At 35.9% G+C, this 19,027-nt stretch overlaps 3 protein-coding genes across 3 annotated transcripts in view; 1 reads left to right on the forward strand and 2 right to left on the reverse strand.

Annotated features, from left to right (window-relative positions):
• LOC121999729 overlaps nucleotides 1-10,958 on the reverse strand; it is a 46,832-nt gene extending 35,874 nt beyond the window's left edge. The window contains exons 1-2 of the mRNA XM_042554369.1: nucleotides 10,937-10,958; nucleotides 10,699-10,862 (exon numbers count right to left, since the gene is read on the reverse strand). Of these exons, the coding sequence (XP_042410303.1) occupies nucleotides 10,699-10,862; nucleotides 10,937-10,958 (186 nt within the window). The remainder of the gene's footprint in view (nucleotides 1-10,698; nucleotides 10,863-10,936) is intronic.
• A 332-nt stretch (nucleotides 10,959-11,290) lies between these two features.
• Nucleotides 11,291-15,209, forward strand: LOC122002590. The gene is made up of 7 exons (XM_042557809.1): nucleotides 11,291-11,603; nucleotides 11,676-11,786; nucleotides 12,441-12,509; nucleotides 13,682-13,813; nucleotides 14,474-14,551; nucleotides 14,628-14,750; nucleotides 14,840-15,209. The coding sequence occupies exons 1-7, from the start codon at nucleotides 11,379-11,381 to the stop codon at nucleotides 15,023-15,025; spliced, it is 924 nt and encodes a 307-aa protein (XP_042413743.1). The 5' UTR covers nucleotides 11,291-11,378; the 3' UTR covers nucleotides 15,026-15,209.
• A 1,445-nt stretch (nucleotides 15,210-16,654) lies between these two features.
• Nucleotides 16,655-19,027, reverse strand: LOC122002591 (pentatricopeptide repeat-containing protein At3g49240, mitochondrial-like). The gene has a single exon (XM_042557810.1). It carries the CDS (start codon nucleotides 18,964-18,966, stop codon nucleotides 16,999-17,001), a length of 1,968 nt encoding a protein of 655 aa, XP_042413744.1. The 5' UTR covers nucleotides 18,967-19,027; the 3' UTR covers nucleotides 16,655-16,998.

Genomic DNA, 19,027 nt, shown 5'->3' on the forward strand with positions numbered 1-19,027 from the left:
CAAACAAGAAAAAGAAATTATAAACAACGGAAAAGATTACCTCCTCCAAAGCCGAAATACAAACATAAGAAAACTTATTATCTTAGAAAAAGCAAAGAACAAAAACCTTTCTTAAATAAGGAAAAACATGTAAGAAAATTTAAGCCTAAAAAAACTTATGCTAATATTATTACTTGTTTTGCATGCCATAAACCAGGCCATTTATCTTCAGCTTGTCCTGAAAGGAAAAACTTATATAGTAGAGAAGCTGAAGTTGTAGGTAACACAAACTTAGACTTAATTGATATTCAAGATGATGTCTCCAGTACTTCTATTTATTCTATCTTATCCGTGTTAGATCTCAAGGATCTATCAGCCCCAGTACCAAAAGAGTGTTCTTTAATCAACTCTTTCTTAGACACTCCTTATACATTTGACTCTGCTGATGAGGAAGATTATTTTTCAGATCCTTTATTTACTGATACGCTTCAAGACTTTCAACACTTAAATCTTATGTATCATCATTTTATTCCACAAAATCTTACTGACCTTAGATCTGATCAAAGAACTTGTACTCATGACTGGCAACTCAAACAAGGATCTGATCATATTCCTTGTTTTGCTTGTGGTTATTATCCTTCTTTACAACAAAGAGGCACTTGTAAACTATGTCATAAACAATGCTGTAATTTATGCCTCAATACTCTTTTCCAAATTATTATCCCACCTACACAACATGTTAGAAAAAGTACACGTAATACGTTATTAGAATCACGAGTTTCTATTTTAGAAACTAGACTTAATCTGTTAGAAACAAAATTAACTCTTTTAAAAGAAGGAACATATCCTTCTGACGAACCAAGTCCCGCTTCTTATTTTCAGGATCCTTATTTAGATAAGGGAAAAAGTCCTCTTACAGAGGAAACACCTCCTAATCCTGAATTTGTCTTTGTCCAAACTCCCAGTATCTGTAATACTGGAATTACTATAGATATTAGAGTTCAATGTACTTTGAATATTCAAGGACATGAACTTACTTTATATGCTTTCTTAGATAGTGGAGCTACCACCTCCACTATTGATGAAATACTTTTATTATCTGTCTTACCTCCTTCTCTCATTAAAACCACTAATACTCCTCTTCTAAGTACACAATTTGATGGACAACAATTAAGTTGTCATAAATTTGTTAAAAATGTTCATCTTCATTTCTTTACTAATTACGACACTTTCAGTCCTCCATTAACTTTATTTCAATTATGGATTCGGCCCATGCCTCATAAATCCATTCCTTTTATTCTTGGTCTCAATTTTCTGGTCTCTCCAGATCGTGCTCTCTTATTAACAAACGATTATGTTGTCTTTCTTTCCACTCCTATTATCTCGCCTACTCTTTTTGCTTATCCATCAGAAGTTAGCACTAGGAATCATGGTGGCACCCTCCCAGCGCCAGCGGAATCTTGTAATCTCACTTCCTCTTCTTCAACGTGCCCATGTACACCTAAAACACCAAAAATTCCTAAGGTAACATTATCCTTACAGGAAAACTAGAAATACTTGGCTCTGAGAGCCCAAACGACTCAGATATGGATGATTCTAAGCTCGAAACTTATTATCAAGATGGTTTTAAACCATCCTATTTAAATACTCTTCTTAGTAAACAAGATAATCTGGATACTGTTATTTCTAGATTAGAAAAACTTGAAATCATTGGAGAAAATCCAACCAAATACTGGGAAAAAGATAAAGTCTATTGTAAACTTAATATTAATAATCCAGACTTAACTATAAAATCTCAAGACTTAAAATATTCAAACTGGGAAACGGAAGAATGTAGAATGCATATTACTCAACTCCTAGTTTTAAAAGATATACAAAGGTCAGATTCTAGATACAGAAGTTCAGCCTTTATTGTTAATAAAGGAGCAGAACAAAAGAGAGGACAGTCTAGAATGATATTTAATTATAAACGACTTAATGATAATTGCCATGAAGATAGCTATAAGATACCTGATAAGGATCAACTTATAAATAAAATACAAAAATCCAAATGGTATTCAAAATTTGACATGAAGTCTGGTTTTTGGCAAGTCAAAATGCATCCAGACTCTATTTCTTGGACAGTCTTTTCTTCTCCAGAAGGACACTTTGAGTGGCTAGTTATGCCCTTTGGCCTGAAAGTAGCCCCTCAAATATTTCAATGTAAAATGGATGATATTTTTAGACCTGTTATAGAATTCACTTGTGTTTATATAGATGATGTCTTAGTTTTTTACAAAACAAAAGATGAACATTATGCACACTTACATATGGTTTTCAATTTATTTGAAAAACATGGACTTATTGTGTCTCGGAGAAAAATGAAACTTGTTGTTCCTTATATTGAATTTTTAGGTAGTCTTATTGGACAAGGGAAAATAACTCTTCAGGCGCATATTACTAGTAAAATTTTGGACTTTCCTGACAAAATGAAAGATATTAAAACCCTTAGATCTTTCTTAGGGTTACTTAATTATGCTAGACCATATCTGAAAGATATTGGCAAAATCAGTGGCCCATTATATAATAAAACTTCACAAACAGGGCAACGCTACTTTAATCAGGAAGATATTGATTTAGTAAAACAAATCAAAGTAATGGTGCAACAACTACCTCACTTGACTTTACCATTAGATACAGATTACTTAGTAATTGAAACAGACGGATGTGAAACTGGATGGGGAGGAGCCTTATAGTAAACGCTCTAAATATGACCCTAAATCATCTGAACAATTGTGTAGATATGCTTCTGGTAAATATAAAGAAAAAGGAAGACTTACTTCTTTAGATTTTGAATTATTAGCAATAATATACTGCTTAGAAGCTTTCTTTTTATTTATTTGTAATAAATCAGAAATTACTATTAGAACTGATTGTGAGGCTATTGTAAAATATAGCCAGCAAACAAAAGAAGTTAGAAAAGGTCTAGGATCTAAAAGATGGCTTAAATTTACTGATGCCATTTTACACAAAGGACTCAAAATTCACTGGGAACATATAAAAGGGAGTGCTAACTCTCTTGCTGATACTTTGTCTAGATTACTTACTTAATTCCTGCTATTTACAGTTATGGATTTCCAAAAACGAGTACGTACTTCTGGATACCAAAAGACTATGAAGTTTGGTAATCAGGAACTTCCACAATTCACTCGCAAAGGAGATACTTTTGATTTTCCATACAGAACTCAACTTGACAATGTACAACAATGTTTAATTGATAACATCTGGAATATCCCTACTTCACCAGGCGTATCCAGTCAGAAGATAGCTATTATAAATGCTCTCTTCAATTACTTCTCCACTACTATACAAAAACCACTTGGAAAGAAGTTTACTTGTTATGCAATTCTCTCAGGACCATATGATGGTCTTTACTCTACTTGGGATGAAGTCAAAAGTCTACTTCCAAAAGAAGACAAACCTTCTTATAAAGGCTTCTACTCTCTTAATGAAGCCTATGACTTATTAAGAGAAAAATTAGGCCCAAACTTCATTATCAGCCCAGCACTTCAGTCTCATACTAATAACACAAGAAGATAAGACTTATTTGATGGTTGCTACTTCTTCATCTACAGAACAGCAAGCAACTGACCTCTTATCAGTTCCACTTAAACCTCTTAATTATCAATCTTTAGAAACTCTTCAAGGCCAAAAGAAGAAAGATAACCTTTTCTCTTTAACAGCACTTCCAGAAGACATTTCGTTATACTTAAGAATACTAGGAGATACATCTTCCTACAAAACTTTCTTGGAATTATCAGATGCACTTAATTGGTTTCATCAGAATCTCACTATGGGTATTATGATTACTTACACTGAAGAATACTCAGATAAACTTCCTTGTACTAATCAATTTCCTTAGTGTACTCAGCCTATGGAGCTAGGCTGCAGATGTCAATTATTATACTCAATTAGACAAGCTAACTTACAACTTGAAAAGTTTCAACAACGAAAATACAGAGGAAGACTTATTACACCAGACTCCCTAATGACTTATGGATTATTACATCAAGTCTGGATACAAGAATTAGATTCTATTCCATTATTATCACCAACTCTTGGACGACTTACTCAGCATTTATTAGAAGAAAGAGAAACTTTTGTTCTAGCTACTTTTGACAGTTCGCCTCCAAAATGGCTTCCTACACAAACAGAACCAGCTAGACACTTGATTAAACTTGATGTTCAAGGCCTCAACATTCAGTTAACAGCTTTTGAAGATTACCTTTCTCATCCAGACAAATAATGACTTTCACCAAAACCATTGTCTGAACAACTTAAACACTGGAGAGCTTCTCTTCAAGGGAGTTCTTGGTTATGGGATCCATATAATGATCCTACAAAATATATATTGGCAGGAGAAACATTTACAGAGAAAATTTACTGGCCTACTAAATGTGGCACAGTTCATTTTCCCTTTCACTATACAACTCAACATCAAAATTTATGTCAATTCTACCAAAAGAAAAATGTTGCATGGTTAAAACAAAAGACTTCTTCCATTGCATCAACTACAACAACACTCCCAATGGGCTCTATCGAAGAAGCCAACTTAATTAACATGATGGAAATATAGGTCATGATGAAAGCAATGCTATCAGATGATGGAAGCAATGACGTTAGCAATAATCTTGACGAAAGCAATGACTTCAGACATTAAATGACCTATGTGCTGACCTCATACTATATTCCACGTTGCACTTCTAGTTTCTTCCCTTCTTTTCTATAAATAGATGCCTTCTCTTCTTACAAGAGGCATAAAAGCAAGTGTAAGCCTTAGTATTCTCAAGCCTGTAAGCTCCTTGTAAGCAGTTCTATTTGTAAGTTTTCTTCTTTTAAATCTTAAGTTTGTTGTAAAATTTCTATCTAAATAATACAAGTTTGCTTTATATTATGACTGAGTAGTTTTCTTCTCTCTCTAAACCTTCTGGTTTTTATTTGTTGTTTAAAACAATAGTCCTCAGTCCTTCTCAGATGCTTTCATCTGTAACTAGCTAAAAGAGAAGACGGAGTATAGTTTTGGTTCTGTAAAATCTGTGCTGGCTAAGTAAGGCAATATAGCGTGCATGCTACAGTAAGACCTGAATAGCGGGGTAAGAAACCAAGAACTATCCAAAAGCTCTAGAGGCTATCTACTAGGTGAGGCTCACTGGTGAGTTTAAACAACAACTAATTACCTAAGGTTTAGAGTGAGTTCTTTATCCAACAAGCCAACTAAACTCTGTTACAGTTCTTTATCCAATAGTTTAAAATTAAAAAAAAAACACAAGCAGTAAAACAAAAACACAAGCATATGGTCATAGGCTTATGCTTGTGTTTTTGTTTTACTACTTGTGTTTTTTTTTTTTAATACTAGAGCTTTTGGATAGTTCTTGGTTTCTTACCTCGGATATTCAGGTCTTATTGTAGCATGCACGCTATATTGCCTTACTTAGCCAGCACAGGTTTTACAGAACCAAAACTATACTCCGTCTTCTCTCTTAGCTAGTTACAGATGAAAGCATCTGAGAAGGACTGAGGACTATTGTTTTAAACAACAAATAAAAACCAGAAGGTTTAGAGAGAGAAGAAAACTACTCCGCCATAATATAAAGCACACTTGTATTATTTAGATAGAAATTTTACAACAGACTTAAGATTTAAAAGAAGAAAACTTACAAATAGAACTACTTACAAAGAGCTTACAAGCTTGAGAATACTAAGACTTACACTTGCTTTTATGCCTCTTGTAAGAAGAGAAGGCATCTATTTATAGAGAAGAAGGGAAGAAACTAGAAGTGCAACGTGGAATATAATATGAGGTCAACACATAAGTCATTTAATGTCTGAAGTCATTGCTTTCGTCAAGATTATTGCTAACGTCATTGCTTTCATCATGACCTATATTTCCATCATGTTAATTAAATTAGCTTCTTCGACAGAGCCTATTGGGAGTGTTGTTGTAGTTGATGCAATGGAAGGAGTCTTTTGTTTTAACTATGCAGCATTTTTCTTTTGGTATAATTGGCATAAATTTTGATTTTGAGTTGTATAGTGAAAGGGAAAATGAACTGTGCCACATTTAGTAGGCCAGTAAATTTTCTCTGTAAATGTTTCTCCTGCCAATATATATTCTGTAGGATCATTATATGGATCCCATAACCAAGAACTCCCTTGAAGAGAAGCTCTCCAGTGTTTAAGTTGTTCAGACAATGGTTTTGGTGAAAGTCATTCTTTGTCTGGATGAGAAGGATAATCTTCAAAAGTTGTTAACTGAATGTTGAGGCCTTGAACATCAAGTTTAATCAAGTGTCTAGCTGGTTCTGTTTGTGTAGGAAGCCATTTTGGAGGCGAACTGTCAAAAGTAGCTAGAACAAAAGTTTCTTTTTCTTCTAATAAATGTTGAGTAAGTCGTCCAAGAGTTGGTGATAATAATAGAATAGAATCTAATTCTTGTATCCAGACTTGATGTAATAATCCATAAGTCATTAGGGAGTCTGGTGTAATAAGTCTTCCTCTGTATTTTCGTTGTTGAAACTTTTCAAGTTGTAAGTTAGCTTGTCTAATTGAGTATAATAATTGACATCTGCAGCCTAGCTCCATAGGCTGAGTACACTGAGGAAATTGATTAGTACAAGGAAGTTTATCTGAGTATTCTTCAGTGTAAGTAATCATAATACCCATAGTGGGATTCTGATGAAACCAATTAAGTGCATCTGATAATTCCAAGAAAGTTTTGTAGGAAGATGTATCTCCTAGTATTCTTAAGTATAACGAAATGTCTTCTGGAAGTGCTGTTAAAGAGAAAAGGTTATCTTTCTTCTTTTGGCCTTGAAGAGTTTCTAAAGATTGGTAATTAAGAGGTTTAAGTGGAACTGATAAGAGGTCAGTTGCTTGCTGTTCTGTAGATGAAGAAGTAGCAGCCATCAAATAAGTCTTATCTTCTTGTGTTATTAGTATGAGACTGAAGTGCTGGGCTGATAATGAAATTTGGGCCTAATTTTTCTCTTAATAAGTCATAGGCTTCATTAAGAGAGTAGAAGCATTTATAAGAAGGTTTGTCTTCTTCTGGAAGTAGACTTTTGACTTCATCCCAAGTAGAGTAAAGACCAGCATATGGTCCTGAGATAACTGCATAACAAGTAAACTTCTTTCCAAGTGGTTTTTGTATAGTAGTGGAGAAGTAATTGAAGAGAGCATTTATAATAGCTATCTTCTGACTGGATACGCCTGGTGAAGTAGGGATATTCCAGATGTTATCAATTAAACATTGTTGTACATTGTCAAGTTGAGTTCTGTATGGAAAATCAAAAGTATCTCCTTTGCGAGTGAATTGTGGAAGTTCCTGATTACCAAACTTCATAGTCTTTTGGTATCCATAAGTACGTACTCGTTTTTGGAAATCCATAACTGTAAATAGCAGGAATTAAGTAAGTAATCTAGACAAAGTATCAGCAAGAGAGTTAGCACTCCCTTTTATATGTTCCCAGTGAATTTTGAGTGTTTGCTGGCTATATTTTACAATAGCCTCACAATCAGTTCTAATAGTAATTTCTGATTTATTACAAATAAATAAAAAGAAAGCTTCTAAGCAGTATATTACTGCTAATAATTCAAAATCTAAAGAAGTAAGTCTTCCTTTTTCTTTATATTTACCAGAAGCATATCTACACAATTGTTCAGATGATTTAGGGTCATATTTAGAGCGTTTACTATGTAAGGCTCCTCCCCATCCAGTTTCACATCCGTCTGTTTCAATTACTAAGTAATCTGTATCTAATGGTAAAGTCAAGTGAGGTAGTTGTTGCACCATTACTTTGATTTGTTTTACTAAATCAATATCTTGCTGATTAAAGTAGCGTTGCCCTGTTTGTGAAGTTTTATTATATAATGGGTCATTGATTTTGCCAATATCTTTCAGATATGGTCTAGCATAATTAAGTAACCCTAAGAAAGATCTAAGGGTTTTAATATCTTTCATTTTGTCAGGAAAGTCCAAAATTTTACTAGTAATATACGCCTGAAGAGTTATTTTCCCTTGTCCAATAAGACTACCTAAAAATTCAATATAAGGAACAGCAAGTTTCATTTTTCTCCGAGACACAATAAGTCCATGTTTTTCAAATAAATTGAAAACCATATGTAAGTGTGCATAATGTTCATCTTTTGTTTTGGAAAAAACTAAGACATCATCTATATAAACACAAGTGAATTATGTAACAGGTCTAAAAATATCATCCATTTTACGTTGAAATATTTGAGGGGCTGCTTCAGGCCAAAGGGCATAACTAGTCACTCAAAGTGTCCTTTTGGACAAGAAAAGGTTGTCCAAGAAATAGAGTCTGGATGCATTTTGACTTGCCAAAAACCAGACTTCATGTCAAATTTTGAATACCATTTGGATATTTATATTTTATTTATAAGTTGATCCTTATCAGGTATCTTATAGTCATCTTCATGGCAATTATCATTAAGTCGTTTATAATTAAATATCATTCTAGACTGTCATCTCTTTTGTTCTGCTCCTTTATTAACAATAAAGGTTGGACTTCTATGTCTAGAATCTGACCTTTGTATAGCTTTTAAAGCCAGGAGTTGAGTAATATGCATTCTACATTCTTCCGTTTCCCAGTTTGAATATTTTAAGTCTTGAGATTTTATAGTTAAGTCTGGATTAATAATATTAAGTTTACAATAGACTTTATCTTTTTCCCAATATTTGGTTGGATTTTCTTCAATGATTTCAAGTTTTTCTAATCTAGAAATAACATTATCCAGATTATCTTGTTTACTAAGAAGAGTATTTAAATAGGATGGTTTAAAACCATCTTGATAATAAGTTTCGGGCTCAGAATCATCCATATCTGAGTCATTTGGGCTCTAAGAGCCAAGTATTTCTAGTTTTCCTGTAAGGATAATGTTACCTTAGGAATTTTTGGTGTTTTAGATGTACATGGGCACGTTGAAGAAGAGAAAGTGGGATTACAAGATTCCGCTGGCGCTGGGAGGGTGTCATTGCCCGGAACCGAGAGATTTAAATATTTATGATCATTTTTACAAAATGATGGAGGGATTGAGAGAGACGTTTTACATAAAATACAAGTAGGATGAGTGAAATGGAGGGGAGCGTCGGGTGTTTTATGTGACTGTAAAGTACCTCTTAAACTTAAAGATAAGTTCTATAAAACTGATGTTAGACCTGCTATGTTATATGGAGCTGAATGTTGGACTATGACTCGAGCACATGAGCATAAGATGAGAGTTGCAGAAATGAGGATGTTAAGGTGGATGTGTGGACATACGAAGATGGACAAAATAAGAAATGAGAGCATTAGAGAGAAAGTCGAAGTTGCATATATTGAGGAAAAACTCCGAGAGACACGTTTAAGATGGTACGGACATGTACTTAGACGACTAATAAATGCTCCAGTTAGGCGATGTGAAACTATGATAAACATGCATATCAAACGAGAAAGAGGAAAACCAAAAAAAACTTGGTTAGCAACAATAAAACATGATAAAATTTATTTAAATATAGATGATGATATAATAGGAAATAGAGCTCAATGGTGTAAAAGGATTCATACAGCCGACCCCACCTAGTGGGAAAAGGCTTGGTTGTTGTTGTTGAAAAATAAAACAAGTGAGGTCCTATTGACACCAACAGTAACGACTGTAATGCAAAATTGATGGCAAGATTCACCTTTGATGTTAAGAAAACAATTCAAAGCTGAAGGTTTTAGTGGACGCTAGAAGCTACTTCTGTTAACTTGCAAACTCACAATTTAAAGCCACATCTGGATAGGTGATAAGAGCAGGTTTGTCCTGATCTCCATACACAAAACAGAAACAACCCATGGCTAATATTTGTTAGATGTGCTTGTTGAGTAATTTTAGAGGACAATCAACCCTCAGAAACATGAAAACAAACAAAAATATATAATGTAATACAGGAAATCTTTTTTAAAAAATATGAAAAGTGTGATGCTCGTTTCATGAACATACAAACTGAAAAAATCATTTTGTGCACTTATGATTATAGAAGATTCAGAGGGAAGGTAGGCGCACCTACAAGTAAAGTAGAAACACCAAAAGAAACAACAGGTTTATGTAATTCGCAGAAACAGGAGTATCTTAAGGATTTGAAACATGGAAGTAGAAGAGGAAGAAAATAAATGAACTTTAGAGGGAACAAAGGGGAAAAATGTGAGTTAACTAGGAAGATTAAAGACTTAGTGATATTATCAGCACAACGCTTTGTGTACGGATTGTCCATCATTAATCTTTGGTTCACCTCGGAGGTTAGCTGCCTTACAATTCGATTCTAATGGAATACAAGCTCAGATGATAAGCTCAACAAAAGAATCAGGCATTCAAAGAAGAGGATAGAACAACAGATCATTTATCAGGACTGGGAAAAATAAAGTAAACTTAAACAACACCAACCATGACATAAGCTAGAATCAATCAGAAGAAACAACTTGCTTTCTCAAAATGATTTACGTGGCATAACCTAGCGAAAAGAATCAAACAAAGAAGGGAACACAAACAACATCATGAAAGTCATAAGAAACAAACTCAAGGACTAACATTCAACGAGAAAAAACATGGATGGGAAATTCGAGGCAAGAACAAATCCACCACAAGAACCATAGCGCATTTCAGGCAGCAGAAGAAAAAACAATCGAGAGGCGCCCTTACGTCCCTTCCTATGGCAATCCTCTCCACTTCCGCCAACACTGAGTCACTCGATTTCCCCGTCGACCGAGAAGACACTGACCTCGGCCCCTTCCCGAGCTCGCTTCTCCTCCTTCCGCCGTTTCTCCGCGACGATGAACAAACACTAAACCCCTCTCCACTTGTAACTGCAAAAGTAACACATTTATTTGTAAAACCCCCTAAATGAAACTATAGGGAGTAAATTAAATAAACTTTCAACCCGGTTTAACTCGGAAGGCCATCGGTGTTAAAAGAAGAATAGAAAAAAGATAAAATAAGAAAATAATAATTAATTTTATTATTTTTTTTTATATTTATTCTCAAGATAATTTAATATATAGGACTTAAATAAATACTCGTTCAATTAATAAATAATAGAATAATTTTAAAAATTATTCTAAGAATTATTCTAATAATTATAATAAAATTATTAGAATAATTTTAAAATTAATTTGACTTGATTTAAATTTGATCCGATCAATTCTGATAATTCTTCTTTATCTCTTTTATTCGATTCATTCGGAATTTTAACATTTCGCCCATCCAAAGTTCGATATTTTCTTTTCCGGTACCTAGTGTCTTCTCGAAACATCGATTAGGAGTCAACGCAGCATCTCAAATAGCCATCGGAGGTCAGTCGGTGAGGAGAAGACGAGCGAGCAATGGCGAGGCTCTTCCGGTCGTTCGTCTCTTCGTTCTCTCTTCTCCTTGTTCTCATCCTCTTCCTCTCTTCTTCGGTTTTCCTTTCCCTCGTTTCCTCGAAGAAAACGCCTGCAGCCGCTCGAAAGGGCGACATCCCCTTCATCAAGTGCCAGGTCTGCGAAAAGGCCGCTTACCAAATCATCCATCAAGTCAAGAAGAAGGAGGCTCAGATTTCGCCAAAAAAGGTTTTTCTCTTCTTTTTTTTTCACTTCGGCGAAAAACCCAGATCTGACTCGATTAATTCGGTGCTGAATTAGGTTTCGGAGTTCCAGATCATTGAAATAGCAGAGAATATCTGTAATTTAAAGAAGGAAGAGGCGGACTGGATTCTCCAGATTGACCTTGTTGAGAAAGGAGATAAATTGGAGGTATGTGGAGAAAAACTCAGCGAATTCACATTTTTTCTATATTTTATCTCGATGTAGTTTCATTAATTGGACAATTAGGGTATTCTATGGGGGACGTATACACATGCATGACTGTTCTCTCGGAGTTTCTTCTGTTTTGTCACATGGGGTTGTTTAATTTCTTTCTGGCACTGTATATTGTATTTTTGCATATATTTGGATCTTTCGTAATCCCCATTACAACATATGAATTTGACCAGAAGGATTGACTACCTGGAGGAAAAAAAAAATTGTTTTATGGAATTGGTTCAACTTTGATGTTTCCTTAAAGATATTCTTCTCATAAAGGACTTATTGTATAAGTTAAATAATTCAGCAAAAATTGTAGAATTCTCATTACCTCTAAACTTGTTGCCTTATAGTGAAATGTGTTTGAAACTAAGGTTTAATTACTATCCTAATTGGAAAAAGTTTGTTCTTTTTCTTTTACCAGAATATATAATTTGTTAGTTTCAACTCTTCCTTCTGCTTCCCCATGCCATTTCATTTCTTTGCAACATTTGCCGCTTTCATGTATAATAATACAGTTTTTGACTAAAGATATTCTTTCCTAGGTTGCAACCTTTACAATTGTACTTGTACTATACTTACCCTGTTAAATTTTGCATTTTCCAGTTGGTTGAGCAAGGTGTTGAAGGATTATGTAATTCAGAATGCAAAACCATTGAGCGTGCTTGTCAAGAGGTACCTGACATGCCATGGAATCTAAATGTTGTTTCCTTTGATATAGGCATAGAACAATATTGAGTGTAGTTGTTTTATTAACTTGTCATCATTGGACTTGCTTTTTATTACCCATTATTTAAGTAAAGTCTCTGCATAAAGAGTTTGTAATTGATAATTCCCTCTCTGTTCAGATAATTCTGAAATTATTCAAGTTTATTATGTGATTTTGGATTCTATATGTTGGCTTCACTAACTGAACCAATTACTCTGCATTTATATTTTACATTCATGCATAACTATAAGTTAATTTGAAATTTCAACCATATTCTAAGATGGTGCCTAAATTGTTCCCACTAAATGTTATATAAATTAAAAAGACATTTAAGATCCTTTTTTATGTTTCATTTTATTGAGGACAATTTTGTGCAAGCAGTTGTGGTTAAAGAATCTTTGCTAATGATGATATCAAAGTTACTTATTATGTTATAATCTCACCTATGGCAAAGAGGGATGCCTTGACTAAGATGAACAGGTTCTAACAGGACCAACATTTCTTAAATCCCTCAAAATACATACATTTATTCTCTGGCTGATGTTCGCAGATCCTGAGTTTTATGAAGTTTAATTGATCGCCTTTATGTGCAAATTCATAGTTATTGCGTAGTTTCAATTTTCTTTTAGCACGATAGCATTCTAATTAAATTACCATTCATCTATACTGAAAAAATCAATAGTAACTTTGCTTATTGGAAATTTATTTTAATTTACATTGGATGCCATCTTAGTACTTGTGTTTTACTACCACTCTCTTGATTTATCATTAAACTGAACAAGCTGCCAAATGATCATGGATAAGAAATTCATTGTTATATTATTTTGATACCTTCCAACTTGAGTATGTTTTCTGTGAGATACAGAATACAATTTTCTGAGTCATGGATAGGACTACTTACTCGGCAATGAGTCATGTGTGTACCTTGAAACAAATTTGGATTGACTGTTGGAAATTGTTGATATAGCAAGAATCTTGTGTTGGTTCTTTTACTATGAGGACAGTTAAGGTTACTACCCATGTGGGACAAAGAGAATTTTACTTCTTTTTTTATATATTTTTTATTATTTTTAATTCGTGATATGTAACATAATATGCCGAACCATTTTCATAACCTGCATGAAATTTTTGTTTGCAGATTATGGGTTACTCAGATACTGATGTTGCAGAATTTGTGTATAGCACAAGGCCTTCAGTTGATGAGTTGGTTAATTTTCTTTGCAAGGACCTCTCCAAAGCATGCTCTGTCAAGCCATTGCCTCTTCCTGCGGTAATTTAGTCATTCTCTGAAGTTGTTACAATTTAAATCTCATTTCTTACGCAAACAAAACTGTCCCCTCTCTCTCTCTCTCTCTCTCTCTCTTCCGGGAAGGAGAACTGTGTTCCTTTTAGTTGTAACATCCAATCGCCTACTTTACTTAAGCATGATACTTTTAATTGTTTCTTTGCCACATTTTTAGTCTTTTGCCACAAGACATTTGCACCATTATTAATACTTAATGACAGTCAAAACTCGAAACTAAGTAATGGTTCTTCCATCACTACACGAGATTTTAACAATTATACTGAACCTGTTTATCTACATGAATAGAACTGTAGTAAATTTGGGTGTGCATGTTGCTAAACCGATGCAATAAGTCCCACTTGAAAGCCATGGATGATAGAGCCTTGGTTGAACATTCATCATAATCCTGGCTGTTCTACAGAAGTTAAGTCAATGACTTGAATTTACTAATTGTAGTTTCTCGGTGTCACTTTTGATATGCACCATGATCATCCATTCCCATTGAACTAGCTTTTATCTTTTAAATTAATTGTGAATTCCTGGTTTCACTTCTAGAACAACTTGTACAATCAGTGTAGCATGGCATTACAACCATGTTGCTGTTAGTGCATATATGTATCATTATTCTCACCCTTTCATCTGCAGGATAGGGCTTCTGGAGAGGCTTTTGTTGTCAAGCCCACTAAAGAAGCTGACATGGATAAACTTCTGAGATCAATGGAGGTATTTTGCAGTCTGGTTTGAGTTTCCGATTTACGCCTTACAATCTATATAATATCTTTACCTATCATAAAAACAGGGAATGCCAGGGGCACCGGGAATGAAAATGTACTCACGGGAAGATTTGATGAGCGGCAAAATTGGTGGCGAAGAGGATGGCGACAGCGATGAAGATGAAGACAATGACTTTCCTAAAAAAATGGTTACTTAAAATTTTCACCAATAGTTTCCCACCTCCATCATGAATCTTGAATTCTTCATGATTTTTCTGTTTTTGTTATTAATGTTCAGGGTAATATTATGAAGGGTAAAGCTCATCCTAAGCTGGACTATAAACAGAAAATTTTGCAAGGAATTGCTGAAACATGGACAGTAATGAAACGGCATTTGAGCAACATATCTAAACGTGCGAAGATCTTGTGGACAAAATTGACAAAAGGTTCAAGTGCAGTAAGATCAAAGAAAACTGATCTATGAGTCTGCAACAGCAATTTCTTTGATTTTGTGTTAGATACAAAGGTTTATGTCCATTCACTGCGAGAAACAACACCAAGTGTTAGTGGTTATTTTATTGACTTCTTTTAAATGTCTTCTTTAGAGCTTTGGGAAACCATGAGGACATCGTAAGAAATAAAATGAATTCAGAAGCAAGTCTTTAAAACTTTCGTGTGCAATTGAAAGAGAATTAGAGTTTAGAATGGATTGAAAAGCATTAAAATTTATAAACTTGAAATGAATTTAATCAGTATATTAGCTTTGAATTGTTTTTCTGGGTGTCTCCATCTTCTTTTTGAAGCAAAAGTGCAGTCGTTAAATTATTGACTTTTCGTAAGAGACCTTTTAACTCTTTAAAAAAGGGATAATAATAGATGACTTTTGTCCTACAACGACTGTTTGGAGTGATGATATACTCAACAAGATATTCTTCATTAGTTAAAAATTAAACGTAGCTCGGTCTCAAGTAAGATGTCAATTTAGATGAATCAGATTAATTTTTTTTTTAAACCCCAATTCAAATTTAAATTCAACCTGATACCCTTAAACTTGACTTGGATAATTTGAAAATCTAATTCAAAATAATTTTTTTTTATTATTTTCTTTATAATTATATATTTTTATCTTAATACTCCATCATTATCATACTAATATTAATATTAATATTAATATACATAATAACATTTTAATTTTTAAAATAAAATTTAATTTAACCTCATAAACTCCACTAAATTCTATATTTGGGTCAACCTAAATCTAACCTAACCTAAAAAATTTCAATCCAAAACTACTCCAATCCGATAAAAATTTTCAATCCAAAAATACTCCAATCCGAATCCGATCTAAATCCAAAAATACCCCATCCGAACATGATTTTCTTTAAATCAACTCAGATTAGATCATTGGATCAGATTCATTTTTGACATCCCTAATCTCACGAGATGTTGAACCTGAGGCAAGTGCAGGCTCTAAGATGTCAAGTTTGACCCTGATCCAAATTGAGCCCGAACCATATATTTAAAGTTGTTAAAAAGATAAATAGAAACAAATTATGTTTATTTTTAAATATCTAAAAGTTTTAATTATTTTATTTTTTTAAAAAAAAATAGACTAGTTTAGACAGATTTGTCTAAGACGATCGATTTAGAAACACAAGTCAGGACAACCCATTTTGACACCTATACTTCTCATGTCCATTTGACCCTATTTTTAAAAGAAGCAAGTAAATTTTGCCTCATCCCCAAGATTATCTGATTTTTGGAAGGAGGATATAAAGTATTCGAGATATTTATAAAGAAATATTATTTGGTCACCAAAGTTCTTCTCAATTTAATAGTTAATGAATGAATGTTCATGGTTCAAAAAGTTTATAAATATTTTAAAATTTTAGAGGATATATTTTTTAAAAAATAAAAAACTACTCATACCTACATCTCTGATTAAATTAAACTAAGTAAATTTATTTATGTTTTTACTAAATATCATTTTGTTATCATTATCTTGTTCTTACTCATCAATTAATGATTTCTTTAATGGAAATGAGGAAAAAAGATTCATCACACACCTTATCCACCCCAATAGTTTGGCCAGTGTCTAACTGTTTAACCCAAATGGAGAAATAGACCTTGGAATCAAATAGTTACCACAGTATGAAGCAGATAGAAACTTAATGTCACAAACTCTCCCCCATCATTTTCTTCTGTAGATATCAGGCATAATACAATGACAAAGCAGAATGCTAAAACATAAAAACTAGACTGTAAGAGGCATGCCAAATAATTTATCTGCAAGAGTTTGAAGGTCTTGGCAGTCAAAATAGCAAGTGAAACACCAGTAAACCTTGGAATTAGTTGTAGCACACTAGACAAATGGAGCATGGTAAAATAGCAGTTGCCAAATACGGCATGGAGAAAGGTGTTCATACCATGTAAGCAGAACTTGCTTGTTGTGAATCATCAAAGGGTTTGTTGGGAATCATGTGCAGCTATTAGCTTCTCTTCCTCATTCAAGCCACCATCTAGAATTTCCCCTTCAATCACTGCATTGGCAGATTTAGAATCTGCAGATGATTCACTGGCTTGCTCATCCTTTTTTCGCCCCAATATCGCTTCGATAGCTGCAGCACTAGCTTTAGCTGCAGCTGCTTCTTTCTCGGCAGCCTCCTTCTTCTTATTCTCTTCTTCCTCCCTTGCAAGGGCCTCAGCTCTTGCTTTCTCTTCTGCCTCCCGTGCCAACCGTTCCGCCTTCTCCCTTTCGACGTCCTCCAACAGTTTTCCCATCTCCTCCTCTCTCCCTTCTTTCTTTAAGGCCTCCTCCACAAGCCCCTTCATTTCTTCACTCAGTGTTACTCCATCATCGAGCAGCAAATCCTTGAGTGTCTTCAGCCCATCATCCAATCGCCCAGCATCAATGAACCCTTTCAGTAATAGTTCATAGCTAGAAACATTAGGTTTGACCTCCTTCTCCAACATCTGGTCGAAGAACTTCTTGGCCTCATCAAGATGTGCCACATTCACCAAGCCGCCGATGACTTTGTTGTATGCAGTGGCATTTGGCCTTAGCCCCAACTCCACCATCTTTTGGAAGTACCCAGTGGCATCGTCCACCCTATCCATCCCAAAACATGCTTCCACCAGTAGCACATAGGTGTATTCGTCTGGACTGATCCCACGCTCACTCATTTCTTTGTATAACACCTCTGCCTCAGCAACAAACCTGTTGCTTCCCAGCTGATCGATCAAATTGTTGTAAGACAGTGTATCTGGGACACATTTCTGCTCGCTCATTTGCCCAAACACTGTGATCGCATCTTGAAACCTTCCGGCTATGCAATAAGCATCAACCATCACATTGAAGGTGCCCAAATTGACTGTGATCCTCCTCGGTGGATTGTGCTCCTTCAGCATTCTATCGAACAGGTTGAGGGCCTCCTCAAGCTTCCCGTTTCTTCCAAGCGCATCCAGCACCAAATTGTAGCTCACTGCCTCAAGCCGAACCTTTGAGCCTTCACCAAGGACGTCCCGGTATATCTCCATTGCCTGCTCCTCCAGCCCCTTTCCAAAGTAACCTTTCATGAGGTTTCCATAGACGATTCCATCAAGGACCTTGCCACCACCGAGCTTCTCCTGCAGCTCCTCGAAGAGGGAGACAACTGTGTCGGGGTCCCCCTTTTTGAGGAAGCCCTGCATGATGTGGTTGTAGACAACGGGGTCCGGGGCAACAAAGGCCTTGGCGAGCATGTCTTCTTTGAGCTCAACTGCTTGCTCAATCTTGCCATTGTCGACAAGACCCTTGGCGAGGATTCGGTACGTGGTGGCAGAGGGAGGAAACGGGGCGTCGTCCTTGAGGAGAAGCCGGAAGTGCTCAAGGGCGATGTCGGTCTTGCGGCAATCGCAGTAGGCCTGAAGGAGGAGATTTACTGTGATGATGTTGGGGGCGACGCTGGCCTGGGTGATGAACCGGTGGAGGGAGAGGAAATCGGCATAGCGGCACTGGCGGATGAGGGCGTTGAGGACCGCGTTGACGGTGAAGATGGTGGGGCGGCAGTTGGAGTAGATGGAGTGGCGGGTGAAGAGCGCGGCCTCGTCAAGGTCGTTCTCGCGGACGAGCTTGAGGATGCGGTTGTGGAGGTCGAGGCGTTTGGCGACGAGCGCGGAAACGGGCTCCGGCAGCTTGGGGGCGTTGGGGTTGGGCGCGGTCCTGGGCCCTCGGGGAGGAGCCGATGACGGGGGCTGACGCTGGTTGCGGAGAGAGGAGAGCGGCGGCTCAATCCGCAGGCGGCGCTTGCGGCGGCGGCGCTCGGCGGCGGCATCCTCCGCCGTGGCAAAGGACAAGAAGCGCAGGCGAGAGGCCGTGGCAAAGTAGGAAGGGAAGGAGTAGAGTTTGAGTCGGCAGGAGAAGGAGACGGTCTTCGAGAGCGCCATTACTCCGCCCGGGTCTCTTGCTCGAGGTCTCCAGGGAGGGATCGAAATGAACGACAGCAGC

Source organism: Zingiber officinale, chromosome 7A (genome assembly GCF_018446385.1).
Source record: "Zingiber officinale cultivar Zhangliang chromosome 7A, Zo_v1.1, whole genome shotgun sequence".
Lineage (NCBI taxonomy): Eukaryota > Viridiplantae > Streptophyta > Magnoliopsida > Zingiberales > Zingiberaceae > Zingiber > Zingiber officinale.